The sequence below is a fragment of the Tasmannia lanceolata genome, unplaced genomic scaffold (genome assembly GCF_043159265.1).
Source record: "Tasmannia lanceolata isolate RefF3 unplaced genomic scaffold, GAP_Taslan_0.1 ptg000015l, whole genome shotgun sequence".
Taxonomy (NCBI): Eukaryota; Viridiplantae; Streptophyta; class Magnoliopsida; order Canellales; family Winteraceae; genus Tasmannia; species Tasmannia lanceolata.
Window position 1 is genome coordinate 39430368 of NW_027518692.1, and position 12179 is coordinate 39442546.

General features: G+C 41.6%; 1 protein-coding gene across 1 annotated transcript; it reads left to right on the top strand.

Annotated features, from left to right (window-relative positions):
• The first annotated feature begins 2838 nt into the window (after positions 1-2838).
• Positions 2839-11359, top strand: LOC143847185 (uncharacterized). The gene is made up of 2 exons (XM_077355923.1): positions 2839-4939; positions 10937-11359. The coding sequence occupies exons 1-2, from the start codon at positions 2996-2998 to the stop codon at positions 11150-11152; spliced, it is 2160 nt and encodes a 719-aa protein (XP_077212038.1). The 5' UTR covers positions 2839-2995; the 3' UTR covers positions 11153-11359.
• Positions 11360-12179: the final 820 nt, after the last annotated feature.

Below are 12179 nucleotides of genomic sequence, written 5' to 3' on the forward strand. Positions count from 1 at the left end.
AACAACAGAGTCGTGGAAGTTTGGAAAAGAGCTCCCTTTCCATTAATAGGTGATAGGTCGAGCGAGGAGTTATTTTTGTGTAATCCAGACCGTTGATCTTATACGACATTATTAGACGACATGCATAGATGGGGGGTACCATGTTAAACATTCCATCCGTAAGATTATAGGGTGCGTTTGGATTGCCCGAGTCAGGTATCGGGTATCCAATTCGTTTGAAAAATTGATTGGGAAACTATTCTTCCTGTCCGGAAAATAAACAAGGGAATATTTGGTGCTTTTTGTTTCCCGCCCAAGGGGGTGGTATTCTGATTCTTGGAATTGAGTGAAAAAAAAAAAAAAAAGAAGCTTTAAATCTCCTCCCAAAGCCACTTGACCGGATCCACATGAAAAATGATTAAAATATGCCATCGAGTAAATATGATCAGAATGTCTCCCCTTCATGGAAAATTATCGGGTGAAAGTGACAGAAATGCGCCTGACTTGTGGAAAATGATTAAAATACACCATGACATAAAAATTAGAGAAAAGAGTTTCTACACAATGGTGTAGATAACTTATCGACACACTTGCTTAAAATACAGTGGGGTCCACATTGAGGAGCTGTTGTTGGATCAAATATCAAGGGTGGTACTTCTGTCGTACACCCTTTACGTGTTTATGCCCTTCCATCATATAAATTCTCACATTCTCTCTTGTTTGAATTAGGGGTGCAGCTCGGGTTGGGTTCAGGCTCGGGTTGAATTTTCCCAACCCGGGTCGAGTTCGGGTTAAGTGTCTGAGCAACCTAGCCCGCGTAATATCCGACGTTTTTTATGATTTTTTTAAAGCTTAAAAACTCAGGTTGGGTCGAGTTGAAATCGGGTCAGGTTGGGTTCGGGTTGGAAAAAAAGGGTCCCTCATGTCGGGTCGGGTCGGGTTGGCCTCAGCCCGACCCCACCCGACGCGAGTTGCACCCCTAGTTTGAATAACACTCCTCTTTGTTTTACGCACTGCTTGAATGTATAATCAAATATTTTTCAGAAAGTGCAGTGTGCCCACTTCTTAGGATGATTGAAACCGTTCAATTGATGGGCGACATTATAAATAGGCTCTAGGCTCTACTCCATAAATCATCCACATATGATGATCCTAACCCAGCTATCTATAGGGCTAGGATCCTCTTATGGATATGATTTAAAGGGTAAAGCCTTTTTAAGCTGTGGCCCATCAATTGAACGGTATTGATCATCCTAAGAAGTGGCCCCACTGCACTTTCTGAAAATACTAGAGTTCACGCAAACACATCATATAAAATCAGAGGTTTTCATTGTGTCAGTACCTTTTGGAAAATAATGTACTATACGTAGGGGTGCAACTTGGGTTGGTTTGGATATTGATGAAGCCAACCCGAACTTGACCCGAAACTCTAAATCGTCAACTCGAATCCGACCCGATGAAAGCTAACCCGACCTAACTCGAAAATTAATACCTCAACCCGAATCCAACCCGATTTTCCAGTTCGGGTAGGGTTGAGTCGGGTTGAAGCCAACCCGAGTCCAACCTGACCGGACCTGACTCTCAACCCGATGAAAGCTAACCTGGCCCACCCTGAAAAATTAATATCTAAGTCCGAACAACCAGATTTGGGTAGGGTTGAGTTGGGTTGACCCGGTTTTGATGGTACCTTTCCCCTTTAGGCTTTGTTTTGCTGCCACATGCTTGGCATCCTCAAGGATAACCCAAGTAGAAAAATACTTTTTGGTAACTTTTATTGTGTTTGGTAGCCAATTTAGCACCACAATCCATAGAGACTAGGGATGCAAGTTTGGCCCTGTCAGCCCTGACCCGTCCTGAGCCCGAACAGGGTTTGGGCTAGATTTTCCAACCCTGAGGGCGGGTCATGGTTCATTTTTTAGGCCCTGACTCAGGGTCGGGTCGGGTTCTGGGTTAATGCCTCGGATCACCCTGACCCGGCCCGACCCTAAGTTTTCTATTATATAATTGAACCATCCGTGCATGTTTCTTTTGCTAATGTTTTCTATTATCTTGGATTGATGGCCCGTCATGTTGTTGAATTCATATTGCCTTATTTTGTTCCATTTCTCTGTTTATTGATCATTTTGTTCTATATGATATGTGGTTGCTTTATTTTTGGCACTCTTAACAAGTATTTGCACTAGGGTCAATCAGGTCCAGCCCGGCGTGGCCCTGTGCAATCAGGGCCAATCAGGGCGGGCCAAGGCCGCCCTGAACCCTATAGGGCGGGCAATGGGTTGAGGTTTTTCGGCCCTGATTCAGGGTTAGGGCGGATCAGGGCCGAGATAATGGGATCCAGGGTTGGGCTAGGGTTTTGAAAACCCGGACCCAACCCGACCCTGTTGCAGCCCTACTAGAGATTGCTGGACAAGATTCAAAGCTAATTGTTGCTTATTTGGTGACGTGGAACTCATGTTCTCTTCTTATACCTGCCTATTTCTCCAAAATATTGGAATTCGTCAAGTAGAATTTTACTTTTTCTCTCTTCCCCCTCTCTCTTTTCTGTTTCTATATTGGTATTACACCCTCTCCCATTATGAGATTGGCAACCAAACACTATTCTACCACGTAAATCCTAGGTAGATCAAACATTACAAATATTTGTCTCCTCCCTCCCGGCTACTCATCCAAACAGATCCTTCGGTTTTTATTACATTCTAAAAAACCACAAAACAGAAAAAATGGTCATTTTTGTTTTTAAACCTGAACATGAATCCGACCCGGGTTGAACTTCATCAACCCGAACCCGGCCTGACTCAAACACAACCCCACCTCACCCGAGCTGCACCCCTATAAATTATAATTAGGGGAGTTTGTCCAACGAAGTAAGGAATGGCTCTTTCAGGAAATATGCAGAGTCGCCTGCTGGTTACCTGTCCCGCCTCGTCAACCGCCACGTTGTTGAAATGCGTGCAACAAGATCTCTCAGGATGGCAACTAAAGAGAGAGAGAGAAATCAGTCACCCATCTCCTTACCATGGAAGAAGATCCCGAGATGAGAAAAAAAGCAGCAGGTGGGAAGGTTGTTGGATTGATGTGGAATGAGGGTTTGAGATTGGGGAAGAAGATGGTCATAACTGCAGTAGCCATCTCCTCTGCTTCCATACTTCTCCCTCCTCTGATGCTCTTCTCCGCCTTAGGGTTTGCTCTCGCCCTCCCTTTCGCTCTGCTTTTCGCCAGTTATGCCTTCACACACAAGATTGTGAACTTCTTCATCCCTTCCTTGTCTTCTGATCCTCCTCCTTCGGACGAATTTCAATTCTCTAGTGTCTTACAACGTGGTGAAACTGCTATTGATGATGATGATGATGATGATGATGATGATGATGATGATGAGGAGGAGGAGGGAGATTTTGAAGGAGAGGGAGAAAGTGGATATGAGGAAGAAGAGGGGGGAATTGGAGATGAAGAACAAGAAGATGTGAGGCCTTCAGTAGAGGTAGAAGAGTTAGGAGAAGAAGAAGAAGATGAGAAAATGGAAGGGGAAAGGGGTTTCCAAGAGGAGGAAGATGAAAGTGGAATGAGTGAGGATGGCGAGGATGGAGGCGGAATTGTTGAGGATAGGGAAATGGAAGAGTGGGAAGGGGAAGTGGAAGAGGAGAAGGTTCTGAGGAGGGAGGAGGATGAAAGTGGAATTAGTGAGGAAGGGGAAGTGGAAGAGGAGGACAGTTTTCAAAGGGAGGAAGATGAAATTGGAATTACCGAGGAAGGGAAAATGGAAGAGGACAAGGTTCTCCAAATGGAGGAAGATGAAAGTGGAATTGCGGAGGAATGGGAAGGGGAAGAGGAAGAGGACAAGGTTCTGCCGAGGGACTCATATGAAAGTGCAATTGCTGAGGAAGGGGAAGAGGGCAAGGTTCTGCACAGGGAGGAAGATAAAAGTGGAATTGCTGAGGAAGGGGAAGAGGGCAAGGTTCTGCACAGGGAGGAAGATAAAAGTGGAATTGCTGAGGAAGGGGAAGTGGAAGAGGACAAGGTTCTGCGAAGGGAGGAAGATGGAAGTGGAATTTATGAGGAAATGGAAATGGAAAAGGACAATGTTCGCTGGGACGAAGATGAAAGTGGAATTACTGAGGAAGGGAAAATCGAAGAGAACAAGGTTCTGCAGAGGGACGAAGATGAAAGTGGAATTACTGAGGAAGGGAAAATTGAAGAGAACAAGGTTCTGCAGAGGGAGGAAGATGAAAGTGGAATTTCTGATGAAGGGGAAATGGGAGAGAACAAGGTTCCGCAGAGGGAGGAAGATGGAAGTGAAATTTCTGAGGAAGGGGAAGTGGAAGAGGACAAGGTTCAAAGTGGGGAAGATGAAAGTGAAATTACTGAGGAAGGGAAAATGGAAGAGGAAAAGGTTCTGCAGAGGGAGGCAGATGAAAGTGGAATTGTGGACGAAGGGGAGGGGGAAGTGCACGAGGTTCAAAGGAAGGCAGATGAAAGTGGAATTACTGAGGAAGGGGAAATGGAAGAGGACAAGGTTATGCAGAGGGAGGAAGATGGAAGTGAAATTGCTGAGGAAGGGGAAATGGAAGAGGACAAAGTTCTGCCGAGGGAGGAAGATGAGAGTGAAATTACTGTGGACGACAGAATATGCGAATCTCATTCGGTGACAATTGTTGCTGTTGAGGAAGATAATGCAGCTCCTGAGCAATCGGTGCTTGTAATTGATGAGAATCATGAGAGTAAAGAGCGTCCGACAATTTGTGGTACTCTGCATTATCCTTACCAGAATGGGGCCTCTATGGAACTGGAGAAGGATGATTCTGAGCCATCTCGGTTAAGTTCTGAGGAGTACGTGTCTGCAATTGAGGAGCATTCTTTGGATAATTTTGAAACTGAAAGTGCAGATTCCGTTGAGCAGCCTGTTTTTTCATCCGAATCCATCAAATCCGCTTCTGAATTGGAGGTCTTTGGCACTCCAGAAGAGGTCAGTTCACATGCTAGTGTTACTAGTAGATGATTTCAGAAAATGGGTACTTTGAATGTTGTAGAAACTTGATTTTTCTTCTTCTTTGAAGTACCTGACGTTATACTCTGAAATTAGATAGAAGGTACAATACAAATATTTAACATGATCCCGTAGGATTACATACACTAACAACTCTAAGAAAGAGAACTTGAGATATAATGGTTGTTACATATGGGGGAGGACCACTTGCTTGTTTGTGTCTGTACACTTGAGTCACTTGACAGTATCATGTAGCAACCCTTCGACCAAATTTGGCTAGTGTGCGGTTCCCATTGAAAATAGTGTAAGAGATCCATTTTCTCCATCTATGCCCGAACCCCATCTTCTCTTGAATGAAGTCGAGGAATCCCAAATCCAAGCGATCATATGCCTTTGCTAGGGCGATTTTGTAGACTATCTTACTTTCACCTTCCCGGTGTCCAAAACTTCATTTGCTGTAAGTATTCCATCCAATATCTTCTCTCATTCACAAATGATCCCCGAAACTGTGATATAATATTTGCCATTACCTCTTTGATTCTCCTTTCCAGCACCTTTGCCAATAATTTATAGATGCTATGTATTAAGCTAATGGGTCTGAACTCTGAAGTCTCTAAGCTCAGATGCTCCCTCCTTTTTTTATTAGGGTGATGAAAGTAGTATTTGATTCCTTACACAACCTTCGTCTTGTATGGAATTCCTCAAAAAAAAGCTGTTACCTCTACTTTTATCCCCTCCCAATATTTTTGGAAGAAAGCAATGGGGAAACCGTCGGGACTAGGGACTTTGTCATTTTTCATAGAGAATATGGCCAGCCTAATCTCCTGCTCCGATAACTCCCTTTCCAGCCATTATCGTTTGATTAGGGTTATCTTCTTGAAATTTATTCCATCCAGCTTTGGCCTCCACTCATATTCCTTTGTGCAGAGCTTTTGAAAGTCCTGCAATCTAATATTCTTGATCTGATCCTTATCTTCAATGAGATCCTCTTCCTCAATCAAGTTGTTGATTGAATTGATTCTCCTTCCTACACTTGCTATTCTACGGAAGAATTTTGTATTTTTATCTACTTCCTATAGCCATAAAGCCCGGACTTTATTCTCCATTTTAGCTTCTCCCTCCTTAGAATATCCTCATACTCCCCTTTGAGCTGCGCTTTCTTGATTTTTTTTCATTCTCATCTCGCAAAGAACTCTCTTCCGTTCTTTCTGATTCATTGAGTGGCATTAGAATTTCTTCTTTTCTATGTCCTCCTGCTTCCAGTCTTTAATTATGAACTTCAATGTTTTCAATTTTTTGCATAAAACAAAACCTTTCCATCCCTCCACTGAAATCTCTCTCTACCATTCTAATTTTCTCATCAAAACCTGGAGAATCACATAATGTTATGTTCAATTTGAAAGTGTTTGGGGCCCCGACATAGTTATTCAATTCTAGCAATAGAGGACAATGATCAGAAAGTGTACGAGGGAGGGCTCTTTGAATTATGATCGGATAATCTTCTTCCCATTCTTTAGAAATCAATCCTCGATCTAGCCTTGACAGGATATTGTTTGCTTGATTATTGCTATATGTGAATTGAACCCCATCCAATGGGAGATCAATCATTTCACCATCCTGTATAAAATTGGATAGGTTTCTCATGCTCAAAGTTATTCTGCCGAGCATGTTCCTTAACTGAGGGAATCTTATGGTATTAAACTCACCTCCAATTATCCATGCATCTGCCCATTTATCCCTTAATTCTTTCAATTTCTGCCAAAGCAATGCATGCTTCCTCACCCTAGAGTGCCATACACCACGGTTAGGGTCCATCTATGGTTGGTGACCCTAATTTTAAACCGGATGGATAAGGAGAAGTCCCTTGATTCTGTTTCCACCACTGCAAACCTATCTTCTTTCCATATAATTATAATTCCACCTGCTATCACTTTGGCCTCCAAAGCTGCCTACTCTATATTCCTTCTTCCCCATATGTCATTCATGATTTATGAGTTCCTCCGATACTCCCAAAATGGTTATGATGTCTACATGTTTGCTCTGTGCCAGTTCCTTTACTGCAATCCTCTTTTTCTCTTTCTCCGGCTCCCTTATGTTCCAAAAATATGTCTCATTTTTACTGATGATATGATTTACCCCTTTACCTAACCTCATCTCAGCCCTTTTAGCTCTCTAAGTCCCTTTACTTTGCCCCTTTTTCTGAATTCCATTTCTCTTTCACTTCTGACTCCTGCAGCATCTCCCAAGTTTGTTCTTCGTGCTCAACAAAATTTATGCGCAGCTCCTTCCCCATCTCTAACATGGGTCCCTTCTCTTGATCTCCTTCACTAAAATTGTCTGGGGGAGCATTTTCATCTCTGTTAAACACCCTTTGTGGACCCTCCCTGAGATCTGCCTCCAGTGGGTCTTCCTCAATCAAGCTCGAAGGTGACTTCCGATCGAGAGATTTTCGCTTCTATATCCTCTTTGCTTGGTTATCCATTAGTTTCCCCTTCCTAATTCATCGCAACATTGATCTAATAACATATTTTAGGATCCAAAACCCTAGTTTTCACCCATTTTCACCCCTAATGTCCCTTACATAGATCTGTTCTACATCAGTTTGTATCAGATCACAGTATTATTCCTTCTCGTAGTGGACTTGCATCACATAAAGGGCTAGAAAGCAGTGACTTCAACATGTTGGTTGAGATTTGCGGCTAAGGCTGAAATCTTAGCAGCCTCAACAAACTTGTGTTGTAGAATCTTAGCAGCCTCAACAAACTTGTGTTGTAGAACACAAGCTGTTATTCAACGAAAAGTGGAGCTTGATCAGCCCATCACATCCGAGATGACCTCCTCATTGTGAGTGGAGGAAGCTGTAGATGAGGAGCTTCTGTCTGATGACTTTGATGGAGTCTCATCTAATGATATTGGTGAAGCTGTCTCCACTGTCTAACAAGGAACCAAACTATCTGATGATCTAGGGCGTTGAATCTTTGGAAAGTCTTCATCACTGAAGTGGTATGATGAGTCTCTATACAGGGGATTCTGGATGGATGGAATCATGGAGCGACAATCTCCTCATCTGCTTTTCTGCATGTTGAGGGAGTTATTGAAGAAACGAGGGCCACCGTTTGTTTATTTGCCTCGAAAATCTTTCTAGCTGTACTCCTTGTAATGGGACCAGATCATGCTTCCTTTTGTGGAGTGGGAAACAGGAGTGTTTTGATACATTATCCCTCTGTATTATTGTGCTTGGAGAGAATCTATCTTTATTCTTAGATGGGTAGGCTTTGACTAGAAGGACTCTTCTTAGCAAAACAATACCCACCAATAAACACTCATTTCTGTTGTCTTTGACATCTTAGCTTTCTTAGATTGTTGAGCGTCCTCTTTGCAATGGCATCAAAATCTGCTCCAAACTGAGTTGTAGAGGTTGTTTGTTCTTCTCAGACATCTCCGTTCATACCACGTAGAGGCAGAGGACTATTGAGTGACAACGGTGGTCGGAGATCTCCTTAATAACAATGTACAATCTCGTCTTTTGTATAGATGAAGGTACGGTCTTTTCCTATGAGGCTTTGAAGACCGCTTTTCTTTTGCCAACTTTAGGCCGATTGGGGCTTACTTAGGGTCCTTAGTGTACTGTACGCCCTTTGTGGACTTGGAAGCTACTTTAGAGGCAACCCTGACTGACTCAATTGGATTGTTGGGAGAGGTAATTCTCAAGTGAGGCCTGAACGACCTTGAATTCGTCTGTGTCCTCCAGGCTGATGATTTTTTGGTGCCATGTTGTCGTATCTTGTCATGCAACACATGGAAATGCATTAGCACATTATTGCAACACACAAGTGAGTGCATGGTGTGTGTGACCCTGGCTTCAAGGAAAGAGGTGAAGGGTGTTCCACTAGGTGTGCCAAAAGCTCATGTAGGCAGGAAAAATTCAGAAAATTTTGTCGTAAATTGTAATAATCTAAGCAATACATAGTTTCATCTTCCGTGGGTTGCTTTATTACATAAGTAGGGATCCCACTTCCAACTACTGAGCAGCAATTGTTACTCGTGCAATAGGGACTTGATGGGTCCATCTTAAATATACATCAGTGAGTTGGCCCACTTAGGTGGTGAATATGTCATGAACCTGCTGATATATGGCAGTTAAAGTGAGGGTGCTGGTCTTCATATGCATGGGTGGCCCATATTTATAGAGATGCAACCGAATTTTATCTGTGAACCGAATGTAGGCTTGTTAGGGATTAGATTAAAGATATGAATGGGTTGGAGATGTCAGAATATAATTAAGGTGACTGATTTTCGATGTGCCTGGATCTGGGTATCACCATCTTTATCCGAATATATGTAATGCTCGAGGCATACCATCCACCGATTCTAAATTGACTAGGATGCCTGAGGGATCGGCTATAGCATGGAGGCATACATCCTTGTGAAATGTGAACCCTGATGACGATTAAACATTTCATCTATGTTAGAAAATGGCTAAACACGATTTGCTAGAATTTAAATTCGCTGCCACGACACAAATTTCTCACTTGGCCTTTTGACCTGTAGTTCTTGCTTGTGCTGCCCTACAAACTTCTGAAGAGTGACATTAAAATTTGGCTAATGATACTGGCACTACCATGTTTTAATAATTACAGAAACCCAGCTTGTCTTTTTTTTTAATTGGATTCTGAGTGCTTTTGGGGAAATGTAATAACTTTTGACAGCTGCTTAAATAATGAAAGACAAGATGGGTTAATGCAACATCAAAACAAGGATGTGCCAATATCAGTAGCCTAAAATTTTTGTAGAATATTAAGACCAGAAAACCACAAGAAAGTTCTGCTACTTTATGGTAGTTGCTTTCCATTATTAACAAACTTCACCTTTTATTTTTGTTCTCCTGTATGATTGCTATATTAATATAGGGTGTTATTGGCCACAATTTCGGTGTTATTTCTATTGATCTTCTCCTATTCACTTTTTATGAACATACCTCGTGTGGTTTTTTGGTAATCTGAGTAGTCCAACCACCTAGGTGGCAAATGTACTTAAGTGAGCCTCTGTGTTTCAGATGATCATCAAGAGCCTTGTACGAGTTGGATCATTCTGTAAGTTTACTTAAGCCGAAAAGTATTGGTTCAAGCAGATTCCAAAACCCTCTTTGTCTGACCAACAATTTAAACGCACTTTCCTGTAGTCAAATCTTATATTTCACTGGTTGGTTCCCTAGAGATGAGACCCCAATGACTTCAATGTTCTTCACATTTCCCAAATGACTTCCATGACCTACACAACTGTCCATGAGGGTTTTTTTTTTTTTTTATCTCTGATCTTTACAGGGGCGTATCACGGATTACAATGTCAGTATCTATTCAAGACAAAATGCTCCTGATTTCTATGGATGAAATGCTGAATTCTCTAAAGATCCTTGATTTTTTTTTCCTGGGGAAATCTTCCTAGATGAACAGAATCAATTGTTGTAAATTGTGTAGTTGCGGACACCATTGATCATTTAATTTTTAGCGGGGAACAAAATGACCAAGATATCAATGTGATATGTCTGCGACTGATGAGTGTTGTCCATCCCACAGAACACCATCTTCGATCTTTAAGTATCAACGTCTTAGTGTCCTTAGCTGTATCCAACACTTGTAAATTCATTTATGTTTTTGTGTCTGTGTCCTTACTGGTACCCTTCACGGGTAAATTCATTTATGTTTTCATTCTTGGTGCATGTGAATATGTGCTACCCAGTTTTGCAATTTTTTGTTAAAACAATAAAATCCAGAAATTTTCCTGCGATTTTGAAAAATCATTGAGATATCTTCGTATTTTACTTATAACCGCAAAAATATCATGAAAATATTGCTATAAGTTCGTGATATTATTTGTTATTCTGAGTTTTTTGTTGTGACTATGGTGCTGCGTCATTAAAAATCATAAGATTCTAACTCCCATTAGTGATCTGATTCTGTGTTTCTACCTGTGTAGGGCTTGTACAATGAGAAGAAGATATGGGAGCAGATTTATGCAATTCGAACAATAGTGGGTTACAAAGCTGCCTTGCATGTGTCCTACATAGAGGAACTCGAGGCCCTTTATATCTTCACTGGTGTGGAGCCACCGCGCTCGTTCAAGGACTCCTCTGATCTCACCGATGCCAATGATAACCTTCGGTTCCTTAAATCTGTCATCGGAGTCGAATAAATACCTGAATTTTTCTTTTTGGCAGGTGAGCTGGGATCTAACATATTCTCCATGGCTTAAATTCTGCCTTACTCTCTCCTCATCTGCCTACTTTGTAGGGACTTGGTTCTCTTTAGTCAGGTTTAGAGATCTTGTTCATTAAACTTTTGGGTTTTTTTGTTTTTGTTTTTTTGTGCTATAAAATTTTGCATCTTAGATGATAGTTTATGTGGGATGTTAGTAACTGCATTTAATTTTGAATAGAGAATATATATATATGTTGAGTGCGCATGAAGTCCAGTATTTTTCATAAAGTACGGTGGAGCCCACTTCAAAGGATGATCTAAATGGTTCATTTGTTGGGCCATAACGTAAGAAGGCTGTACCCCGTAGATCATCTCCATAGGATGATCCTAACCCTCTTATCTAGAGGTTTATATAATGTGCAGTCCCTCTACAGATTGGAGGGTTAGGATCATCCTATGGAGATGATCTAGGCATATAGCCTTCTTACATTATGGCCCAACAAATGAACAGTTTAGATCATCCTTTGAAGTGGGCCATATTGTACTTTCTTAAAAATACCAAGCATGAGACTTCACGCGCTCTCACCATATAAAATCTCACTTTGAATATAATCATATTTTTCAATCTATTATAACTAGGGGTGGCAATGGTTCGGTTTCGGTTCGGTTCGACCCCCAAACCGAACCGAAATTTGAATCGGTTTACCAAACCGAATTTTCGGTTCGGTTCTGCCAATTTTGCCACCCCTTACTCATAATAATTGGAAATATTCGGTTTTGGTTCGGTTTGATCCCGAAACCGAACCAAACTGAAATTTGAATCGGTTCAGTTTACCAAACTGAAACCAAATTTTCGGTTCGGTTTCGGCTTCGGCTCGATTCCGGTTCGGTTCGACCAATTTTGCCACCCCTAATTATAACCATTTTTGCTACTAATCATATTCAACTTTAAAACCATTTTCTTTCTAATTCCTAGAATTTATATGAATAATTAAAGGTATATGCATGAGACATAATCTACC